Source organism: Heptranchias perlo, chromosome 25 (genome assembly GCF_035084215.1).
Source record: "Heptranchias perlo isolate sHepPer1 chromosome 25, sHepPer1.hap1, whole genome shotgun sequence".
NCBI classification, from domain to species: domain Eukaryota; kingdom Metazoa; phylum Chordata; class Chondrichthyes; order Hexanchiformes; family Hexanchidae; genus Heptranchias; species Heptranchias perlo.
The window spans coordinates 17,365,462-17,389,718 of record NC_090349.1 but is presented as its reverse complement, the minus strand read 5'-3'; the positions used below and the strand labels follow the sequence as shown (position 1 = coordinate 17,389,718).

Sequence of the window (24,257 nt, the reverse complement as noted above, 5' to 3'; positions counted from 1 at the left end):
CAGCAGGTATAGAGAGAAACAGAGTTAACGTTTCAGTTCGATGATCTTTCATTAGTGAACCAGTGGATTTTTATGACAGCCTCATGGTAATTTTTACAGGTACCAACTTGTTATTCCCAGATTTTTAAAATTCAATTCAAATTCTGAAACTGCCTTGGTGGGATTTGAACTCATGCTGTTTGGGTTACTAGTCCAGTAACATAATCACACAACAGTACCTTACCATCATGTGGCTCTGTCACTAGGCTGCCCAGTTTTAAATAAAAGGAAATGTCTGAAAATGTTTTAGTGAAAGGGTTGGGCAAGGGGTTAGAGAAGGCAGAGTTGTGGAGAAAAGGAACCATGCATTGTCCTTGCTCTCCAAGTTGATCCTGGAGTAGTAGAATTTCACTGAGGTTCTGAAGACCACCCAAACCATGCAATATTCCTCTAGACCCAACATCTTGCCTTCTTGGCCTACTGCCAACTAGACAAGGAAGCACTGCTTGTATGCTCACTCAGTTTTCATTCCAAGCAGCAAGAGGGTGCACTTCTCAACCCTGGTACAATTCAGCAACCCTCACAACAGAAAACCTGTGGGTTGTCTGCCAAGCAGAACAAATAATGCATCGACTGCTTCTAAAATTAGGAAATGCCAGGAGGTCCCCATACACCGCCCCCTCCCCCCCCCCCCCCCCCCCACCGAAAACAAAGAGACCCTTAGACCAACATTGAAGGGACAAAACTCCCACCGACTTACCTTACCCCAACAAGGTCCAAGCATTACCCCATCCCAGTGTTCAATTAAACCACTTACTGTCCCTTCCCCCTCATGTAACTTGAGTCCCCTGACAAGGATTGACTCTGCTCCTGCCAGCTACTGTCCCTGTCCTAATGTGAACAACTGTATATATGAATAGGACTTTCAATGTGTCTGCAATTACTACAAAACAGCATGTAACCTACAAAACAGTATGTACACTGCATCTGTATTTTATAGCACAGCAGCCTGTAAAATAATATAAATCAAAGATCCTTCAAAAAAAATAATTTGTACTCACAAGCTAAACAAGAAGGGTGCTCATAGTTAGTTTCTCACTGATTGTTCTTGAATGCAATTGCGTCATATATTTCATGTATTCTTGCTGATTGTGCGGCCAGTTTTATGCTGTGGACTCATTTTCACTAAAAACTGATTTGAAACCACCTGAATCTCTCACGTGGGATCCTTCACAGCTATCAAGGTAGAAGATCTTTATCCCATCTGTCTTCTGTCTGGCTTGTATTTGACTCAGGCCTCAGAGGTGATGCACTATGCTCCCCTAGCACCCCTTTACTTTATTTAAACAAATTTCCCAAGTGGCTATTGATGCATTTTGTAGATTCGAAAATGCCAGTATAGATATTTTCTCTTCGGTAAAATTCCCGTAGCAGCTACTTTTTTGGCAACATGAAAGTAACATTAAACCACTTTTGTTTTGAAGTATGATGATATTTAAATGCAGTATTTAGTTTTGCATGTTTCTAAAATACTTAACTTTTTCTGTGAAGACTGCAATAGCGGACAGTCATTCCACTGTGGTGCAGGACTGCAAGGATACAGGCCAAGTGATTCCATTTCACAGTGGAACCCTGAGTGTTACCCATGTTCTCTCCAGGGAGAAGGTTAAAAACCATACAATAAATCATCTCAGGCACTCAAAAGATGATTTATAACATGTTTATGAAAAAGTGTTTTTCAATCACACGAGTGGTTAATTTTTGACTGCTTTCATATGTATTAACAGATGCCTTTTAGTCAGGAGTATTGTGATCTAATTGCACTGATTTATAATTACTGTTAATCCTATTTTTCAACTGTTACAGGAATTCATAAATTTGTGTCTGGATGAAAATAATCAAATAATTAGAAGTCCTAGTAGCCATTTGCTGCATTTGTTCAAAAAAAGTTGTGAAGTGTTGCTAATTTAATGATGGAGAAAGTCTTATGATCTTCGGACTTCTCCATTGCAACTATTATAATTCAGTTCACATTTACCGTGAATAGAACAAAACAGCAGATATGGTTAGCAACTCATTTTGTGTATTACTGATTTTATACTTACTTTTTGTAAATGTTTTCCTTGTTGCTTGACACAGTCCCCTCCCCTCCCCTCCCCTCCCCATCCATGCTATCATCTGTGATCTATAGGATGGGGTACTGCATGAGCCTCTCCAATAGCTGCAATCAGTGCAGCTTCTTGGTTCACTTATAATATATACCACTGAGCCACTTTACTAATGCCTCTTAGATCAAAACCCTGTGTTTTTAATTTTATTAACACTTTTTCTTTGTTAATATATTATCAACACCTTAAAAGCTACAGTATCCTATTTCCAGTAACCAACTCTTCTATTTCAACTGAGTAGAGTGCATGTGTGTGTGTTTATAAATGTTACATATATACACCAATGACTATATAATTGAGTACCAATTGGCTTTTCTAGCTCTAAAAGATATTCGAGAAGGAGCATTAATGTTTGAGTGGACTCTTAATCCAAAAAATCTGCTGTACTGCACTATTAAAGTCAATAGGAAGTTTAGGGGGGAGAACTAAATCACCAGAAAACAGTATTATATTTCACTATACCGTACTTTCTTGGAAGGATTGTACAATCTCCAATGAGAGAGAGTCTAACCACTTCCCCTTGACACTCAACTGCATTACCATTGCTGAATCCCCCACCATCAACATCCTGGGAGTCACCATTGACCAGAAACTTAACTGGACCAGCCAAATAAATACTGTAGCTACAAGGGCAGGTCAGAGGCTGGGTATTCTGCGGTGAGTGACTCACCTCCTGACTCCCCAAAGCCTTTCCATCATCTACAAGGCACAAGTCAGGAGTGTGATGGAATACACTCCACTTGCCTGGATGAGTGCAGCTCCAACAACACTCCAGAAGCTCGACACCATCCAGGACAAAACAGCCCGCTTGATTGGCACCCCATTCACCACCCTAAACATTCACTCCCTTCACCACCGGCGCACCGTGGCTGCAGTGTGTATCATCTACAGGATGCACCGCAGCAACTCGCCAAGGCTTCTTCGACAGCACCTTCCAAACCCGCGAGTTCTACCATCTAGAAGGACAAGGGCAGCAGGCATATGGGAACAACACCACCTGCACATTCCCCTCCAAGTCACACACCATCCCAACTTGGAAATATATCGCCGTTCCTTCATTGTCGCTGGGTCAAAATCCTGGAACACCCTTCCCAACAGCACAGTTGGAGAACCTTCACCACACGGACTGCAGCGGCTCAAGAGGGCGGCTCACCACCACCTTCTCAATGGCAATTAGGGATAGGCAATAAATGTTGGCCTTGCCAGTGATGCCCACGTCCCATGAACAAATATTTTTTAAAAAGAAAATTTCTCAGCAAGGAGCCAAATGAGAGGAGTCTGGTTGCTATGGCAAAGGACAGGACAGGACATTGTCAACACAACACCATAGATATCTGATACTACCAGGGAGAGGGAACACGCAGCAACCCCACTAGGCCACCAGGTAGTTTGGGATGCAATTATGCAATATTGGACTCGCAAGAAAAACAGGTGTGAATATTCATCACTAGACCACCAGGGTTGTTAGCACACGATCCTGAAAAAAAGTGCTTGTTTTCTGTCATAGCTTCTGAGAGGATAATTCTTGTACATAATTAATGTGGCTTGTTCTAAAGCAGAATATATGAAAATTAAATATGGCCGCCCAGTCGGCTGAATTGGTAAATGCTCTGCCCTGTGTGGAACTGAGCCATACAGACTGGGAAGGTCCCATTTTTGATCCTCAGTCTAAATTAGCTGATTGTAGCTGGGTTGGGGAGAGGGGATCTATAGTTGGCCTCAGCATCAATGAGCTAGATAGGGGAAAAATTAGTCTGGTTCCCGCTCCTCTTTATCCAGTGATATGCTGGAACATGAGAACAGGAGAACAGAATCAATTTCAGCTGTAATACCCTCTCACCCCAGGGAAGACATAGCCTACTGACACTCACTGTCTCGGCTCACAGATGAAGAATCCTAGTCGAATGAGGTACCAAAGGGAAGCTGATTCCCTATCCCAGCATGAGTCAGCACCTTGTGGAAAGGAGGAGAGAAATTGGCAGGGGAAGAAAAATAAAGAAATATATGAAACCAAAAAATGTGACTTGATTCCTGAAACTCTACATATATTTAAAAAAATAAAATTAGACTCTTGTTACTTTGGTCCAGTTTTAGAAACATTTACTTCCAAAAAGCAAAAGAAAGAAAATCACCTTAGATTTTTGTTATCAAAACATGGTTCCAGTTTTCAGTCATATTTTAAGATCCAAGTACAGTTACCTTTCTGTCCCCAGTATAAAACAGTCATATTAATGCATCTTCAATATAGAAAAACACTGAAGGTCTTGTAGTTCACCAGCACATTCTAAGGTACCTTTAATTCAAATGTAGAATTGATGTGTTTTCTGGCAAATTGGATGGTAATATAGTATATGATTAACATAATAAAACTGAACATCTACTCCATCACCATCTATTTCTATTTCTGAGATGTCACCATCTCCGTCTCATCCACACCCTTATCACCTCAAAACTTGCCTTTTCCAATGCTGCCTAGTTGTTCTCCCAAGTTTCCCTTACATAAACTCCATCTTATCCAGAACTCTACTGCCCAAATCCTATCCATATAAAGTCCTGCTCATCCATCTGAGTCTTCACTGTCCTTTCCTGGCTCCCCATTCTCCTATGCATTCATTTCAAAAATCCTTGTCCTCGTTGGTAAATTCTTTCCCACCCAACATCTGCTGCCTTCACCAGCCCCATGCCTCAGTCAGCATCCTCGGCGCATCTGATTTCAGACTACTGTGTGTACCCACACCTCTCCTATCAATCAATCATTGGTAGCAGTGCTTTTGGCCATCATGGAATCACAGATGAAGAATGCTAGTTGGATGAGATGTTCCCAAATCCATCTGCCTAGCTCCACCCTTTTAAAAACTTCTAAACACCTCCTTTGATCACACCTCCATTAACCTTCTCCCTATTCTTGCTCAGTTTAGAATGTTTTGCTGCATTAAAGGCAAAACTATGCAAGTGGAAGTTGCTGTTGTTAAGACTCTACAGTAGGCCATTGCTCTATACTTTTGGAAATGCAGATTTAAATACTGAGGCTCTGAAATTATACCATGGAATACTGATATTAGAAAACATTATGCTTTCATCTAAAATTCCTCTCTCTTTTAGCGGCAATATTAACCTATTTATTTTAAACCCATTAATGTTATAACAGCAGAGGGAGGAATCTTCGATGGACACAAGTATTTATTTCACATTGTAATGTCAGGGCCTAGATAAAAGTAAAATAAGGATCATAACTGAATTCTGGCTCAGCAGTCTCTGACCTAGGCTCGATCCAAGTGTATGCAAATTCAGGATCCACAACTTGCAGCCCCAGATTTACGATTTGCAAGGCACTGGGGTTGCCGATTGTACGTCACAAATGATAACAATCATGCTTAATGTTAGCGGAGGTTACATGGTGCTCCCATTCTGGAATACTCGAGTTGAAAGTTTCTGCCCTTAACCATTTAACATTTCTCTGCCACTTCCTTACAGAATTATATTTGATATAGGTTTTTTCAATCACTAACAAATGGTTTATTAGAATTTAAATATTTGTTGCCTATGTAGTAAAAATTCCTATAAATTACCAATGTGTTGAATTGTAATTGAATAATTTGATATTTTAAAAAGTCCATTGTGTGGCTGTGATCGTTCTTTACACAAAGTTTAAAGAATTTATATATAAATGAAAAATGAAACCTTGAATTATGTAAATTCCCAGAATATTTAATACCCTAGAAATCAATTCAGAAATGAGACATGCACACCAAAAAATAGCCCAATCCTGAAAGTATAAAACTATGCTTCCTCTAAACTGATGCTTTGATTACATCTGAAACAAATGGTTTGTCTAGGAAATCTATTGATTTTTTATGTGCATTAATCGGATGCATTTTCTTTTTGTAAAATATCACAGTAATTACGCATAAATTCTGCTCCATATTCTGCAATCAGCGCCTGATAGTGTTACTCATTGTTCTAGTCTGGAATACTGAAAATTGAATTACTCACTTAGTGGTTTCTTGCAGTCAGTCCATTACTGTTTCAAAAGCCATGCTGTGCTCCTGGGAACATTACTTAGCTCTTTTTGATGACCTTTTTAAAATTTTGACGAGTTGACCAAGTACAGCAATAATCAATACATCAGGTAACAAAGAAAATAATCAATTAACCAAATCTGTAATGGATACAAAAGGCTAATCCAGTGACCTGTATAAAATGACATAAACGGCAGAAAAAAAATGTTGCTAAATATAAATTCAAAGACATAGCAAGTTCAAACTTTAAAAAAAATATTTATTTTGGTTAATTTTAGTTAACAGTCTTAATTTACATTATTATCTATCTGTCAAAGCTGATATTAGTCAATCCTTTGTGACGTCGTTTTACTTGTTTTGAGATTTCCATTGCAGATTCATCCAATACCAACAGGGTACTTGTATTTAATACATCAGTACAATACAGTTATTTGCAGGAGCAGATTTGAGTTAATCACATAGTTAGATTTTTCACCCATTCGTAGCTGAAAAATGTAGCCCAAAGTAGGTGTTGACGGCTCGTCCTGCTGATGTAAATATCAGTATTCATTGCAACAACAAAAAAAGGACAGCAGTTTTTAAAATATTTGTTCTGGTTGCTAGTCATTTTTACTTTGGGGTATGTTATCATTACAGAACTTTCATTATCTTCTAGGTCCAAGTTTATTGCCTACAAACAGCTCAGCCTTTGGCAACACTGGGTAACTCAGCAGGAGACTTCACCTGTGTGAACCTGAGGGATAGTCCTCCTTACCTGGCTGTCACTGGAAACAAGGACAGGAAGTATGTGGAAAATATTTATATAAAACCTGGATCTTCATTCTTGATTGTTTACCTTGTTTTAGTGTTCTCTTCATCCTCAACCCCCCCCCCCCCCACATTGCCAGGAGGAGAAGTAATTTTGCTTCAGCGCTTTAGTGAAAATGTTTTGTCAGATTTTAATCAAACCACATAAATGTCATTATCTTATCACATTGAGGTACTATCGAAAATGAGCATTATTGTATTTTCAAACACCACTGTATCACCTAGTTAACAGAAGCACGCTTGGATTTTTACAGACTCACTAACTAACTGTCTCTCGTTGGTTTCTAGGTTCCTTTCAAAATTAGTGTCGATACCGGGACTTAAAGAAAGAATGAACTTTCATTTATATAGCGCCTTTCATGTACATATAGCTTATTTCCTCCAATATGAGTTGAGGAAGTCTGGGTGTACCTGCAGCTTACGTTGCAAGCCTGTATCCCTTGCACTTAAAAAATTTTTTTTGTTGTTGATCGGATTTTGCTCGTTTTCCAGATGGGTATATATGCATTTGTACCGCCACTTTCGCAAAGCTCTTACTTTGTAACATATTAAAATAGGAGGAACGAAACTCCAGCAGTTGGGAGTTTGTAATCTATTTCCAATTCACAGGTGGCAGTATAACTCCTGGTGTACATCGGGACATTGGCTGAATGCCCAGTACATCAGCTCAGCAACAAAGTATTATTGAAAATGCTGTCTTTTTATGTGCTCTACCTGTACAATGTTCAGCAACAGTTTCTTCCTTTAATTTTCACTTTCACCTTCACTTTAAATGTTTGCTTTCAATATGATTTGCACTATCATACATGACTGTGACGCTGATGTCCATTTTATACACATGTCCTGGAAGGCAAAACCAACTTTGCAGTTGCTGAAAATTGAAGAAATCTGAGTGACAGCATAACTGCGGTCTGTCTAACTTCTGTGCACTCAAACATAAACTGGCCTCAGATCACTGTGCAATACAACGAGGCATACAAGACAATCTTTTTTTAAATCTCCTCTTGTTCAAATTTTAAAGCATGTCTGCCTCAACTGTGTTGGAAATAAGTCAAAGAAATTATTTATCCTGTTAATAATATGGTTGTGTCATTTTTAGCTTCACTGTTTTGATCATTAGTCAGAGAAATTATTGGTGCGGTTAGCATAAATCTGCTTGCATCACCCTTACTCACATTGCAGAATTACGTTACATTTCTGGATCCAGTTCATGAAAACAGTCTCAAGTAGGCTGTCAGTGGTAGTGGAAACATCGTAATTTTAAAAAAAACATTCTTTATCTTACTGAGATATAACATTACTAAATACTGCATGAGCTATTTCATTTTATCTTTTTTTGTCTCTGTACTGTGGGAATTAACATGACCAGGTTTGAGCAAAAAACTCACTGCTTGATATATATGATTCAGAAAGTCAGAAGAACAATGTACATTACTACAGTACCTCTCATTGTGTAGAAAGATGTCTCGGAGCGCTTTATAGGATAGAAAAGAACTAGTGGAGGGCAAAAGGGTTAACGGAAAGATTGGGCAAAGGTACTGTCAAAGAGAAGAGCTTTTATGAAGCTTTTGAAAGTAGGAAGAAAAGTTTCAAGATGGAGAAATTTTGAGAGGATGTTTCACAGGGCAGGGCACAAATGCTTGACACCATCGGTAGTGGTAATGGAGGGAGTGGGAAACAACAGCCACCATCCGGAGTGGGAAACAACAGCCACCATCCAGAGTGGTCAGGATTGTTCCGATTAGCACTTCAGCATCAGTAAGTCCTGAGCAGCAGAGCCAATATTTTGCTTGCTTCCTGAATTCAAAATAAATTTTCATTTTGTTGTGGTAAGAAGAATAGGGCTATTTTACAGTCGCTGAGGAGTTTGGGTAAAGGGTGCTGCCATTACTGCCAACTGAAGAAACTGAATGCAAGAGTTATTTTTTTACTTGACGCCATTAAAATTTTGAAAATAAAACCCATGCATTGAGTTTCTTCAGGTTGCAGTTAGGAAAGATCCCATTATCTACACTCTACCATTGCTGCAAAAGAAACCTTTATCTGTCTACTCAAACAATATGAGAATTTTTTTCTGAAAAGGGGGGAGAAGCCTTCCCATGTAAGATGGCACCTGAGGCTGCTTTCTTTTAACTGTAGTAACTGGGGATTCCTTTTTCCACAATCCTCCACATTAGTGAAATAGCCCTTTTTGTTCAATATGAGAATTGCTTTCTGAAGACGACGGCGAAGCTAGCTGGCCTGGCTGCTCAGGATTTCATAATACTGAATTGTTGGTTTGGACATTCCTAATTGCTTCTGGCAGTGCTTGCACTCCTGGAGAACAGGTGAACAGAGGTGCTGTGTGTCATCAAAATCCTAATGCAGGTTTAAGCATGTGGTGTATAAGACATGTACTTAAACAGTTCTACTTTATGGTTTGGTACTCCTTGGCATTCAGAACAAAATTTCCTTCAGTCCACGTGTGAGATCCAGGACCAAGCTGGTGGATTTGTGGCAAAAAGAGTTTGTTGGGACTTGGATTTTTCCCACTAAGCTCCATAAACCACTCAAACCATTGCCGTAACATGTAGGGTGGACCTAGCTGGGACTGTGTGACAGACAACCAAAAAAATGAATTTGAAGTGGCAGCAGAGCCAACCATGATTTGAATGAAACTGCAATAATTGTCTACTTGTGATGATCACCTGGGCAGTAATAATGCTAATGAAAAGTCATGGCGGTGGGGGGGGGGGGGGGTGGAGGGAAGGAGGTAAGCAGAATGCATTGGTATCACACCTCTGGTGGGGAACAAGGTGCAACCCAGTTGCAATGGAACAGAGGGTGTATGCTGGGATATAGGCTGGAGGAGATTGCTGAGCTTGGGTACAGTGAGGCAATGAGAGATTTGAAAGTGAGGATAAGGATCTTGAAATCAATTCACTGGGGGAACCAGTAAAGATGGGATGGAATGGGGGTGATGAGAGTGCACATGAGGATTTGCATGTGTTTGTTTTTTGGAGGATGGAGGTAAGGAAGCCAGCTGGGGAAGCCTTAAGAGAAGTTGTGCCTTGAGCTGATTATAATTTCAATAGCGGTGAGGGAGAGCTGGAGGAGAGTTCAGGGCAGTGGTTGGCTAAGGAAAATAGTACTTTTGGTAACATAACAGATGTGGGGAAGAAAGCCCAGTTGAAATTGATCAGTACGTCAAGGATTATCACTTCCAGACCTAGCCTGAGGCAGCCGGTGAGGTTGACAGCATCCAGGTAGGAATTGGTGGAGGTTACAGATGATGGCTTCAGGTTTTGCTGACATATAGTAGAAGAAGTGCCACTTCTTTCAAGCCTTAATATTGGATAGGCAGTTGGAGAGTGTAGCAACAGGCATTGCATGATATATGCAGAATATAAATGAATTACCAAATCAAACTAGCCTGACTGACTCAGCGCCAGATTGTTAATTTTTATGAACATATAAAATCAGATTGTAAGTTAGTCTCTCATCAACAACCAAATTGCAATTGGTACAGCCCAAATGCTGCTGGTGAGTCTTTTCAGCTGAGGTGGCAAGGGCATTAAGGGTACTACAGATGGCCTCGGTACCTCTGAGCTGGGGAAAGGGAAATGTTTCTGCTTCCAATTGCTATCCAGTGAACCCTGCTGAGAAGTGCATTCATGTGGATGTCAGGTGAGGCAATCTGCCGACACTCACTGTCTAGGCTCACACTTGAAGAATGATCCTTTGGGAGTGATCCTAGAGCCCATGAAAATGTATCCCAGCAAGACATGGAGTTGGTGGGGGGTGGGGGGGGGGGGAATAAATTAGGAAACTAAGACATACAGAATTTTTTTCCAGCACAGTCATTTATTTTAGCAGAATGACATGACTAGCTTTTTGTTCCTTATTCTCAAATATATTCTGAAGCATAGCACAATGCCTTCTGCCTAAATTAATATGCAACTGATTAGAGAAGAATGGTTTCTCAGTGAATAATTTTCAGGTTAAAACTGGGCAGGAGCAAAAATACCTTGCATCATTATTGCTGTGTGTATTTTTTTAATACACCAATTCTGTTCCATCGAATGAGTGGCACAGCAAGCAATATGCTCAGGAAGAATTGCAAGTGCATGGGGCTGGACTGCGTCAGAGAATACTGCTGTCTGGTCCAGAATATTAGCTGGTTTTGGTTCACTGAATTTTATGTTTACATTAAACAATACTTTGTGTTGCAACAGAAACAGTGGCATTTTTTCAAATATTATTTATGGAGCTGTTCGTTTTCATAAAATTATATATGAATACAGATAAATTCAAACTTGATATCTTTGGTTATCTTATGATCGATAGGCTCATGTCAAATACAAAATGGTAATGTCATGGCTGTCATTTGCCACAAGTGAAGAATACAGATTATATTTATATGCACCAGTGAAAGTAGAGGTTGTCTGCTGTGTGGTCACTAATTATATTTTGATAGCAAAAATTAGATTTATTTTTTAAAAATACTTGTACGCTATTCATTTTTTGAAAAAAAAATGGCAAGTTGAAATCTTTATGGATGTGAATATGTTTTGTCCCTAGAGTTGGCTTGATCTCTGAATAAATGGGTAGCATTTGGTTGCTGTAGTTGGTATTCCAATGAGAACTATTAAAGATTTTTTTTTTGCCTACAAAATTTATTTGGCCAGACAAGACTAGCTTTAAAATTAAAGACTGAAAACTGTATCTTATAAAACCAACATGTCTGTGTGATGAGAGTGAGGGAACATGTGTGCGCAGAGGGTTATGGTGGCCCTTCTGTGACAAAAGCTCCAACAAACAGATTTCAGATTCCATTTAGTTGATTAAAGGCACCAAAAAGGTCCTTGTTTCAGGTGCTTTAGAGATTTCCTCAGACAGTCCTTTGGCTAAGCTGCTCAAAATGATAATCTATAAAAAGTGGGGAAATGATAATAGAAGCACAAATATTGTAGAATTGTGGCACTAGGCCAAAGTCTAATGGCTTTTTTCTTTGCTTCTGAGAAGCAGACTTTTAGCTGTAAATTGTGGGTGCAGTTGGCAGCCCAGTCCCACGGTAGGTGTCAGATTGTGGGGTATGGTTTGCCTGCCAAGAAAAGGATACTTGTGTCTGAGGAGCAGCTTGCAGAATAATTGATTAATTGTCAAATTACTTTATGAACTTTAGATTGATTAATTCTAAAGCACTTTGCCTGGCAAATTCTTACAAATGAATAATACAAGCGCTTGTTTGTCTTTGTATTTAAATTGATACTGCTTCTGCATTAGCAGATGTGAGTGTCTGTAAAAGCATGGCACTGTGTTGAAGGCTCGTTGTCTTTTCCCCATGATGATTCTCCTGTAGGGAATGAAATTTGATTTTGTAAGTAGCTTTAGTCGGGAAAAAATAGCTTTGGGATGTGAGGGTTGTTGTCATTTTGCAGGCCAAACACCCGTGCTACAAGAGAACTGGAGTGCAGTGATAGATTGGGAATTTATAATCTCAGAACAATATTACAGGGAGTATTATGGGTTCTATTATACAAGCACACAAAAAATAGGGTGACCGAATGACTACTTAGCAACCGTGTGCATTAACGTCAAAACTCCAGTAAAACAATAGTGGGTTTCTTTGGATCTACTTACAATGCATTCATTAGAAAATAGAAACTGTTGCTGGGATACAAAGAATAGAACTGATACTGTAACCTATTATATATTAAAAACGGAAGGTGAGTGACATCATCCCATGCAGTACCTGTTACGCCTGTAGTTGGTGCTGTGATAGGTGGTATCGATGCTAAATCTAGCATAATGTCACCAGATAAAGCAACAGCTGAAGTGATGTAGTTGATGTAAGTACGCATGTAGTTCCACATCCTGGCCACTGGTGGGCTCTGCAGTAATGTTTGTGCTCCCACTGCATGTCTGAGCGTGTGGTTAAACAAAAGTATGATTTAAATCATAGTGATAGAAATTAATGTAATGTTTTAAAAAATATTTTTTTTAACTGAAATACCTCTTTTAAAAATGTTAACAAACAATTTTAATGCCTGAACTATATTCCGAACTCTGTAATTTTGAGCCTGAAGGCCCCTCTGTCTCAATATTTCACCAAACTTTGTTACCGACTTCCCTCTAACACTCAACTGTTGTCCTGCATTTCGGCCCCGACCTCTCCCCCGTCTTTATGGATATGAGCATGTTTTATCCGTAGAGTTGGAGTGATCCCTGAATAAATGGGTGGCATTTGGTTGATGCTATTGGTACTTCAGTTTTTTTTGCCCACAAAATTTATTTGGCATCTTCCCTCTCACTTTTTCCCATCCTCCACTTCAGCCCTCCCCTCTGCTTTCCTTACTGCCCTCACCCTCTCCCCTCCTTTCCATCCCTTGCCTTGGCCTAGTTATTCCTCCACCCTCTAACCCTGCTTGACCTGAATAGTGCACTTGATCTTGACTCCCTGGGGGTGATTTTAAACCCCAAGAATGGGTGGGTTGGGGGCGGGTGGGAGTTGAAAATAGTTAATTTTGCGGTTGAGACCCAAAAAAACTTCGGACTTTGCATTCCCAGTGGGAAGCCTGTACTTTTACACGCCAATGTTAAACCCGGAAATAAAGCTGGGTTCTGGTGGCGACCCAAAAACAACTATTTTCAACTCCCACCCGCCCCCAACCCACCCGTTCTTGGGGTTTAAAATCATCCCCCCCCCCCCCACCCCTGTTTCGGAAATTGTATTCAGTTCCATTCAATGGGTACATTTTTAGGTAACATGCTCCCAAGTATTTGTCAAAGTCACTTTGTAACTGGTTTGCCAGGATTTTCTTTTCTCTATCTCTTTGGGAAAGCACCTTCTGTTGACCAGGTACTTTTCCTTTAAATTGGGAACTCGTCACAGGAGGATGTGAACCTTAATCTCACCATTCTAATGCCACAATATTTTTGCATATTGAATATAATTAACTCACCACTTCAGTGCCGACCACCTTTGATCAAAAACAATTTCGCCCAATGTGATATTAAGGAAATAGCTACGGGAGTTGCTGCACTATAAATTCGTGGGGTTTGGCTTTGTGCCTTTGATCCTTAATATAGTGACCTTTCTAATCTCAGCCATGCTGTTCTGTGGAACTGCCAAGTAGAAACCAAGCACTTCTTTACATTTAGACACTGTAAATCAGCAAGCCAGTAATCTCCAGAGGCTTGCTACTAACAGGTTATGGAGCATCATTCATGTAATTCTCTCTGCTAAAACTACTCTGAAACCAGCCACAAGGAGGTGCATGTGAACAGGTTGGCATTACTCACCTCCTTGTGTGAAAGTGTCTGGCCTTCATTTTGTCTCTCTCACTCTGTCTTTTTCTATCGCTCTCAACATTCTGATCTCTTTCCCAGGTAATCCTAGGGGCTGTGGACTATGACAGAGGTTCTGCCAAAAAGGCTTTGAACTTCTTAGGCACAAAGCTTATGCCGACATGATACGTGATGATTTAAAAAGAGCAGCAATCTTTTATCTCTGCCACAACTACCTTTTAAAGGGTTTCTTACTCACCTTCCCCAAGCTTAGTTATGAGATGGTTCCAAATGGAGGCCTCCCTCCAGCCTTAGTTCACTATGTATGTAGGATCACACCTACTTAAGGGAAAACAAGCAACTGCAAATATGTAGCTTCTACCTAAGGCCAGAGTCAGTTCCCCCTGGAGTATAGTAATGAGAGAAAAGCACACAGAGCAGACTCAATGGAATATGAAAGCCTGTGTAATCATAGGCAGGGTTGCTGCTGATACACAATATAAAAGCACAAAGAAGTCAAATGTGACAACCTGCTTCCCTTTAGCCATCTTTAGAGTGCATGTCCATAGATCCGAGAAGGTAGCAGGACAGGTAGATAAGATGGTTAAAAAGGCATGTGGGATACATTCCATTATTAGCCGAGGCATAGAATATAAGAGCAGGGAGGTTATGCTAGAACTGTATAAAACACCACTTAGGCCACAGCTTGAGTATTGCATACAGTTCTGGTCACCACATTACAAGAAAGATGTGATTGCACAAGAGAGTACAGAGGAGATTTACGAGGATGTTACCAGGACTGGAGAATTTTAGTTATGAGGAAAGATTGGATAGGCTGGGGTTGTTTTCATTGGAACAGAGGAGGCTGAGAGGTGATGTCATTGAGGTGTATAAAATTATGAGGGGCCCAGATAGAATGAATAGGAAGGACCTATTTCCCTTAGCAGAGGTGTCAGTGACCGGGGGGCATTTATTTAAAATAATTGGTAGAAGGATTAGAGGGGAGCTGTGGAGAAATTCCTTTATCCAGAGGGTGGTAGGGGTTTGGAACTCACTGCCTGAAAGGGTAGTAGAGGCAGAAACCCTCACCTCATTTTAAAAAGTACTTGGATGTGCACTTGAAGTGCCGTAACCTATAGGGCTACAGACCAAGTGCTGGAAAGTGGGATTAAGCTGGATAGCTCTTTTTCGGCCGGCACGGACATGATGGGCCAAATGACCTCCTTCTGTGCCGTAACTTTCTATGATTCTGTGATGCCTAGAGCATCATGACTAGACACTTCCTAACCCATCGCTCCCCCAGCAGCCGTGTAATCTCCCGGGAGAGATAAAAAACCTGAAAAAGAAACACAGGGCTAAAAAGGGAAAAGAAATCTGGAAAATTCCTCTCCGAAACCCTGAGGCAATCAAAACCAGTCCAGGAGACCACATTGACCATGCTTATGTTAACTGTTAAATCACTTACCTTTATAAGATGCGATCTCTGGCCCAGCTCCCTTTTGAAGGCGTACAGGAAGTCAGCACACACCGCACAAGACGGCAACATATTCCAAAGGTTCACTACTCTGGGAAAAGAAGAACTGCCTAACATTTAGCATATTCCTGCTCTTGTGTGGTTTAAATACATGACCCCTGGTCTGGCCCAGTCTGCCAAACTGAAATAATCTATGAATAGGTAAGCAATCAAGCCCTTTCATTATTGTGTATATACCTCCTTAGTCTGTGCTGCTCTAAAGTAAATAGACTCAGCTCTTTAAGCTTATCTGAGTAACTAAGGTTCTTTCAGTTGGGAATCATTCTTGTGGCTCTCCTCTGAACCACTATATCACCCCTCATGTGAGGGGACCAAAACTGGACACACTACTCTAGATGCAGTCTAACCAAGAACCTGTATAAGGACAGAATGGTGTCCTTTGACTTGTATTGAATGGTTCTATTAATACAACCCAATACCCTGTTTGCTTTGGCTATGGCTTCTCTGCATTGGTCATGAACCTTGAGTGACCTGTGCACAATAACTCCTAGATCATCTTCTCTCTCAACTGATTTCACTATTGTTCCCTGTAAATGGTAAGTATATCCTGTGTTGATCCTACCTACATGCATCACACTGCATTTGTTTAGGTTAAATGCCATTTGCTATTGTTTGGCCCATTCCCCTAACGCATCTCAATCTTTTTGCCAAAGATTGTACTCACCGACAGTCTTAACACTCAAACAATTTTTGTATCATCTGCAAACTTGCTGACCATACCCCCAACATCGCTGTCCGTGTCGTTAATGAAAACAGTGAACAGTAATGGGCCTAACACTGATCCCTGAGGGCACACCACTAGTAACCCGCTTCCACAACCATTGACTACAACTTGCTGTCTGCGGGACTGGAGCCAATTCCTAACCCAGCATATCAAATTTCCATCGATACTATCTAGGTTCTATCTTGTGGAGTAACCCAAAGTCAATGGAAAAGAAGAGAGCACGGTACAAAACAGGCTACCGATTTACTATGAGCTTGTCACTATCTAAGACCAATTTAACCCCTAGATTTACATATACAGATTTCTTTGTTTGGGTGTGTTGCACTCCTAATTCCCTGATTTTTTTTCTTCCTTACTGATCCCTTCTGGATCATGGTCTGGAGAGGACAGGGTGGCTGGCCTTCTACTAGGGCGTCACCAAATCTGCTCTTTGCCTGTTGCTAGAAGTTGCTTGAGAATGGTTCATCCTATTACAAAACATAAAACCTAGACCAAACGACAAAGGATTCACCAGAACTATTTCAGTTCTTAAAAAAAAACATTTTTAATAACGATTGTTGAGTTTCATCTGGTTTTAGTTCCAGTCTCTCTCCCCTCTGGAAGGTGGAATTGCCATTATTCCAAGAACCTGTTACTATAGTAGTGTTCTTTTCTGCTCCTTGTCCAGTCAGAAATATGAAATATAACTTAACAACTGTTGGTGCTGTGTTGTGGCTGGACCCTGCAACACTAAGGATTGGGTTTCCTTACATTGAGACTGTCCGTTGGAGTTAAAAGTGCCGCTTAAGTTTCTGTCTGACTCGGAACTCTCATGGGAATTTCCATTCTTCTGCATCCCTACTTTGGATTTAGGAAACCCATAGAAAGAAAAATAAAGTTAAATAAAATAAGAAATATATTGAAAATAAATTTTTGAAGAGCATCAGAATTAAGATTTTTTTTTAAATGTTTTTAGAAGTGGTTGAGGGGGCGATTTCTGTATTTAAGTGGCTGTTGATGCAGTTTGGGAATTCTGGGACTGGGTTGCTGCTTTCACTGCACAACATGCACAAAGTAGTGAGTGCAGCTGCTTTGTCAGAATCCAAGAAGCAAATCAGTTAAATTTTTATGGGCAATCAAGAGGACAAAGGAATGAGTAGTACCAGTACACTCGTATTTTTGAAGAAGGGAGATTTTGACTACACGTATATAAACATCACTTTAATATACGTCGCTCAATGTTTAAACGAATGAATCGGTATTTCTTGCATTGAATAAAAATAATCCTGGAAATTGGTAATAAAAAGCTCAAACGCATTCACAAAGCATGGATTATAGAATGATAATTATGCATTTTTAAATCATCAATCTTAGATTTGTTTTTCAAATGGTAAAAATATTAATAATTCTGTTGATTGTGGCCTACCAGCTGTTGTAGTGGAGTACTGGACACCACTTGGAACCTGGACCGTCATTCAAACATGACCCCTTTTGAGGGATAAGCTTTTCTAACTCTTCTAAATTGCAGCATGGAGAGCTAAAGTTAATGGAGCAATCTGTCTCAGTCAGAAAAAGTGTTAGAAGCAGCCACATCCCATAGAAACACCTTCCTGTTGGTCACAGAACAATAGTGACCCTGCTCAGGATGAGGCTGTCTTTACATCTGAAAGATGAAGAAGGGCAGCAAGTAGCATAATTGAGAAATCAAACCAAAGGAAAATAGTGAAAAATATCAGCAAAATGATCATACATATATTCTTTTATAGCCGATAACACTACGTTTCTGTTGATGGTAAATCGATTCTTTTTTCTTTTTTGGATATTTGCAGTAGGGTTGTATGTTTTTTATGTATGAATGTGCCTTTGAAATTGGCACTATAAGTACTCATAAATAAATAAATAGTAACATTACACAGTTGCTTCGAAATAATCTCTTCTAACTAGATTGTGAGGGGATGCTGCCTTTAAATCTTTGTCAAATTTTATTAACAGACAAATCGGCATCGCTTGTATTCAATACAGTAAATACTGATTCATATGATTAAAACAAACTGACATATTTTGATATATTTTACAGACATACATTTCATTGTACCTTTTTAAGATCCTGGGAAAAATATGCTTTGCCCTGGAGGATTTAGGTAGAGTTTTGTGTATATAAAATACAATAGGGAGCTGGCATTTCAGGAAATTATTTGACTTAATACATCAATAAAATGTTCTGTATAGTCTCATCAATCAATACGATATTGTTTATATTTTGAGGCGCCTAATACTTTTGGGGACTTGTGTATAGTATGAAGATGTACAGTATTCCCTTCACAAAATGTCATTAATTGAGGAAAGAGAGTTTTATAAATTGGAATGGCCTGGTTTTTCTCCCGAATAATGATTGAAGAAGCTTAAATAACAAATATGTTTGAGTTTCCTTTTGCCATCAATCAGTCCACAGTATATCACTTTGGCACTGCTTTTAGTGTATGTCAACTCTTCTCTTTTAGGGTGAGAGTATATGACCTTCGGACAAGTAAAGCAGTGATATCTCTCTATGGCCATCAGCTGGGTGTGTCATCTGTGCAGATGGATGACTGGAAGATTGTCAGTGGTGGTGAAGAGGGGTTGGTTTGTGTGTGGGAGCAGCGAATGGGAACCAAACTCTGGGAAATGCATTCCAGGTAGGAATTTATTGAACTTAGAATCTGACTTTTTTTTTTAAAAAGCAGGTAAATACTCATCAGCTATTTCTATGGAGTGATCACACCTGAAAGGAATTACAGTTATAAGAATTTGTTCACTCGAATGTAGCTTTGATTAGGACATTCGCAAGCACAAGGATTGAGTGAGGTTTTCTGAAATCTGCCAAAGATCCTTTTTTCACTTCCTAATTTTGAAGGCTTCCATTTATGTGAACCTGATCACATCTCTCAAACATGTCTCAAAATGCTTCACATACAGCAATTGATTTTAAAGTGCAGTGACTATTATATAGGCAAATGTGACAACCAATTTTTGCACAGCACAATCAAACAGACAGTAATGAGATTAATACTAGTTAATGTTTTTGGTGGTATTGATTGATGAAGGTATGTTGACCAGGACATCAGGAAATTCCCTGCTTCTTTTTGAGTAATGCCAGAGGGTTCCTTTAATACACACACAAGACATCTTACCCAAAGGACAGTATCTCCATTACTCCCTAAGTACTGCTCCACTGATATTTACTCACAGTGCCAGCCTAGATTATGTGCTCAAGCTCTTAAGTGGGACTTGAAGCAACAATCTTCTGAGTTTTCTGTCCTCCCCTCCTGGTGACATTGACTCCTTACTCAGGTATGGTTCCACAACCACTGGGACCCCTGTGAATCCTTGCCTGAGTGGCCATTCTTAATATGTAAACAGTGTCAGCAGGCTACTCAAGCATAGGTGGTCACCACATCTGACCCAAACGTATCTTTAACAGAGGTCCATACTTACAGCAGGAATCGTTGGCTAGCAATCAAGAACAGTTCGATTTTTCAATTCCTAACCCAGGGGCTCGGAGGGCAGTAGGACTGGCACCACCTCTTGACTGAGATCAGGGATTGAATTGAATCTGACACCTTCCAGGTCTGCAAGGCTCACTGGATAAATTTGCTGAGCCATTAGGGGAACTATGATACTTTTAAATCGATAGCTAAAAGTATAAATTTGATTGAGACAGCATCTAGAATTTAAAATCTAGAAAATCAAACTGAGAAAGAAATAAAAAGAAAAGCTTCAAATGCTGGAAATATGAAATAAAAGTAGAAAATGCTAGACATGCACGGAAGATTAATCAGCATCTGAAAGAGAAAGATAGGTTAACATTTTAGATAGGATGCTTCATCAGAACTGGAATTCTTCCAGACGCTGACTTCCATTTTTTATTTCTGTTTTGTTGACTGAAAAGAACAATTGCAGCTACAGGTAATAGAATCTAGATTTCGACTGGTTAACCTTGTAATTACTGTTCCAGACACCCTGTACGACACCTGTGTTTTGGTGCGCATACACTGGTCACAGCAAATATACCCGATGAGAAATGTCCACGAGGAGCCAGTATAATGGATGATGACTTAACTGCTCATCGTAGGTAAGACAGATCCGTGGCACAATTGTATCATTTTTTTGCATATATAACAACTTAAGTGGATCAGCATTGTGCATTCCATCCAAAATAAAATGGTCTGTGTCATCTTCATTTAGAAATAATAGTTTACCTATATGTGTCCGTATCAGGGGGTCAATCAAAACTGCAGGTAAGTATTTGAGTCTGGAATCTAGGTTTGTATTAAACCCAAATAGATGGGGTGAATGTCTACTTTCTCTGAAGGCTGTAATGGTCCTCGGTAAACTCACTCTGTGAAGTCTCAATCCAGTTCCTAGTTTGTGCGTATCAGCAGCATGAAACTTCTAATTTGGCAGTAAACTGGTACTAAATTAGTGTTGTCACTCAGAAACCACAAGGATGCCTGCTGTGTGAAATAGAAGCACCACACCAGCACAGTACGTAGTGCTTTTCTGAGGTTAAGGCTGAGACATATTGTTAAATGGGGTTGATTTTGACTTTTGGGTGACCGACTGACTGAGGGCACTGTCCGGCCATCCATTCTGGCGGCGAAGAGGCTCTTGCGATTTGAGGCCTTGGCCTCATTTAAATTTGGCAGGTGAGTTGCGGGGCACCAAATAGGAGTCCCTATGCAGCTAGCCAGATTGAGGCCTCAAGATTGGGCCGGGGCGACTTCCAGCAAGGTAAGTTGTGGGGGATTGCGATTGCAGTGGGTGGGGGTCCCAGATTATAACTCCTGCTCCTCCGGGGCCCATAAAAATAATTCAACACTTAGTTTTGGCGGGCTTCTTTGATTTCAGTGCCTGTGAAACTAATCAGCCTGCACGACACAGGCTCCAACCAAAAATAACAATCATCATCCTATATATGTCATTGGACCCCGATTTCCATGTTAAAAGGGGCCTATCGTCTGAAACAGGCGGGCGCTTTGGACACCCTGCGGTAGGTCCCTTTCAAAATGGAGTCAACCACATCGCCAGTGTTTACGGGGCGATAATGCTACCAACCCCATTTTGAGGCTGTTACTGCTCCGTTAACGTCAGACAAAGGCACTCTAAAACGACTCCGATTGGTGCAAGCTTTACCCTAAATTTTATTAATTATTTCTGACCCTGGGTATAGTCACTGAGGACATTGATTGTATTAAAAAAAATGAATGTGACAACAAACACATTAATATTCTTTCTTTCTCTCTCACCCACCCTCAAAAAGAACAAAGATATCACAGTTATGGAGAAGTCTACTTTTAAAAGTAAACTTCTTTCCCACACTAGTTCTTTAACTGTGTGTTTGATTATCATTCCATGCACCTGCAAGTTGCATGTTCATCATCTTTTATGATAGCCAACACTCCAACTTACAGATTAAATGATGAATTTGCTCAATAAGATTTTTTAAATCTTTAAAATCATTAACTACCGATTATTGTTTTACAGACACCGAGGAATTATTTATGTCTACGACTTTTCAGTTGATAAATCAGCTCCTGTCTTACCAATCTGTCGTTCATCGTATGATGAAGATGTTGGCTACAGCTACAACATAGCACTTTCAATGCCCTATGACCAAATCAAGTGAATATCTGTCATCTCGTGGATATATTGGTTCCATTACAGTCATAAAATAATTCTGAAAGTATGCTTGTAATTAACTTACATTTCAATATGTAAAGAAGTAATACTTCTCAGGAAGACTCTAAGGAGGCATCAAGGATGTTGGAGAGCCAACTGAACTGGAAAAGAATTTTAGTTTTCAATGTTTCTACTTCTTTTGCTTTCTATTCCTTTTATAATTTGTTTCTCATGGTAATTTAGATTTCAGAGCAACTGTTTTTCATATATGGTAATGTGAGGACAAAAACTTTGGGTTCAGATCCAATTGCATAAATCACAGGATGGTATGTTTGTAAATTAAAAATAATGCAAAGGATGAAGATAAGACTGTTTTCAACAAATAGTATTATGTTTTAAGTTTAGTTTTAAATAAATTTCCCATGATTGTGGCTTATGTTTTTTTTAAATCATTGCCCCCTCTCAAATCCTGAAGGCAGCAACTTATTATGGAGTACAGTTCCAAAGGCAATGGCAGCCCTCCAGTAACTTGCACAAGTGACCATTCATTGTGTGAGCAAAGGCTGTGAGTGTTGACAGGCTTTATGAGCCAAGCCTCATGCTGCCCTCACCTGATGCCCACAGATGTTCACTTTCCAGCAGGAGACCTTGGAGTGTAATGGGGACTAGGTATCCTGGCTGATAATATCTCACAACCCCAGACCTGGGGATATTAATGCCAATTTTAGCATCCCCTGCCCTGACTAAGACAAACTAACTCGGTACAGTCTAGGGATCAAAACCAGGACCTTCCTAGTCTTTATGGCTCAGTACCACACCATATGGTGTAACTGCACACTGAGCCTTTGGTAGAGCCCCATCCTTTATAACTAGGATCTGGCTGTGGAGAGGCTTTTTGCGTCTGATAATGCGTCTCTGTCCAGTGCTGCTGGGACCACTGCTCCTCAGGTACTGTTTGCGCGTCTGCACACAAATGAGCTAACCTCACTCAATAACACGAGGTCAGGTCATTTGAATGTTTTTCTGGCGCTTCCAGCATGTCATTCATGTGCTGGGGATCAGGTGCCAGAATTTCAGGTGCCAGCAGTCGGTGAAGGATTGCTGGCTGCCTGTAGAGCACAGGTTTCCCTGGGAAGGGGAAAAAGAGGGATAACGGTCAAGCAAGGGAAAAAAAAAAATTAAATTGCGCCTCCCCTCCAGCACCATTCTGAATGGGAACTGCTATAGTGCTGTTGTTGCATTATCGGGAGGCCCCTAAGTCAGATAGTTTTCACAGTCCAAATGAGCCTTGCCCAAGGTCTAGTGCCTTTCATACTGGCCAGCTGCACTGAGCTTATCAGGAACACAGAAGGCTGTAGGGCTCTGCACTCAAAATGCGATGGCGGGTGTCCAATTCCCATAATCAGCACCTTTACCCTCAGCTGTTAGCATTCAACAATATGTTTGAGTAAAATATAAATCATTAAATGAGATTGTTGGTTCATCCATTGATATGCTTGTCTTCGGACTATAATTGTTATACCAAAGAAATAGTGGTACTAAATATTGCTGAACCAGTCAATTAAATGCTTTCCCTCCTCCCTCCCAATTTAGGAAAAGTCAACATTTTGGTCACCATAAAATCTTGTGGAAATATTCTTTTTTAAATAAGAAAATAGCATTTCTAAACATTCTGGTACCAGCTAATGTGCGTGCATTGCTTAGAATTACTTAGGATTGAGAAGATTTGCACAAACACTGCTGAATACATAAGTCTTAGGCTTGATAGGTAAACCCAGCCAAATTTGACATTAAATATTTTCTGTACATTATTGTCAAAGTTTTTTTGAATATATAAATATATAAGCTGTCTAATGCATCGTGATTTATCCTTATTTAAATGTTGATGCATTGTATCACCAATTAATCATTAATCTGACTCGGCTGCCATTTATGTTTTCTATGATTCCCATAAAATCAAACTGGTCTCTCTCCATCTTGTTTAGTCAATAAAACCATATCAAATCTGATACATTTGTGTTGCACAACTGTAAAACGATTACTGCTGATCTTGTAGATTTTTTTTAAAATTGAAGTAAGCCAAATACGGATTTATACAAATATCCATTGTAACCATTGTT

At 39.9% G+C, this 24,257-nt stretch overlaps 1 protein-coding gene across 2 annotated transcripts in view; it reads left to right on the top strand.

The window, feature by feature from the left end:
* The window catches only part of fbxw8 (F-box and WD repeat domain containing 8), a 140,691-nt gene extending 116,434 nt beyond the window's left edge, over positions 1–24,257 (top strand). For both annotated transcript variants that reach the window (XM_068005699.1, XM_068005698.1), the window contains exons 8-11: positions 6,822–6,949; positions 18,981–19,154; positions 20,474–20,590; positions 22,003–24,257. In XM_068005699.1, coding sequence (XP_067861800.1) covers positions 6,822–6,949; positions 18,981–19,154; positions 20,474–20,590; positions 22,003–22,144 — 561 coding nt within the window. In that variant the 3' untranslated portion in view covers positions 22,145–24,257. The remainder of the gene's footprint in view (positions 1–6,821; positions 6,950–18,980; positions 19,155–20,473; positions 20,591–22,002) is intronic.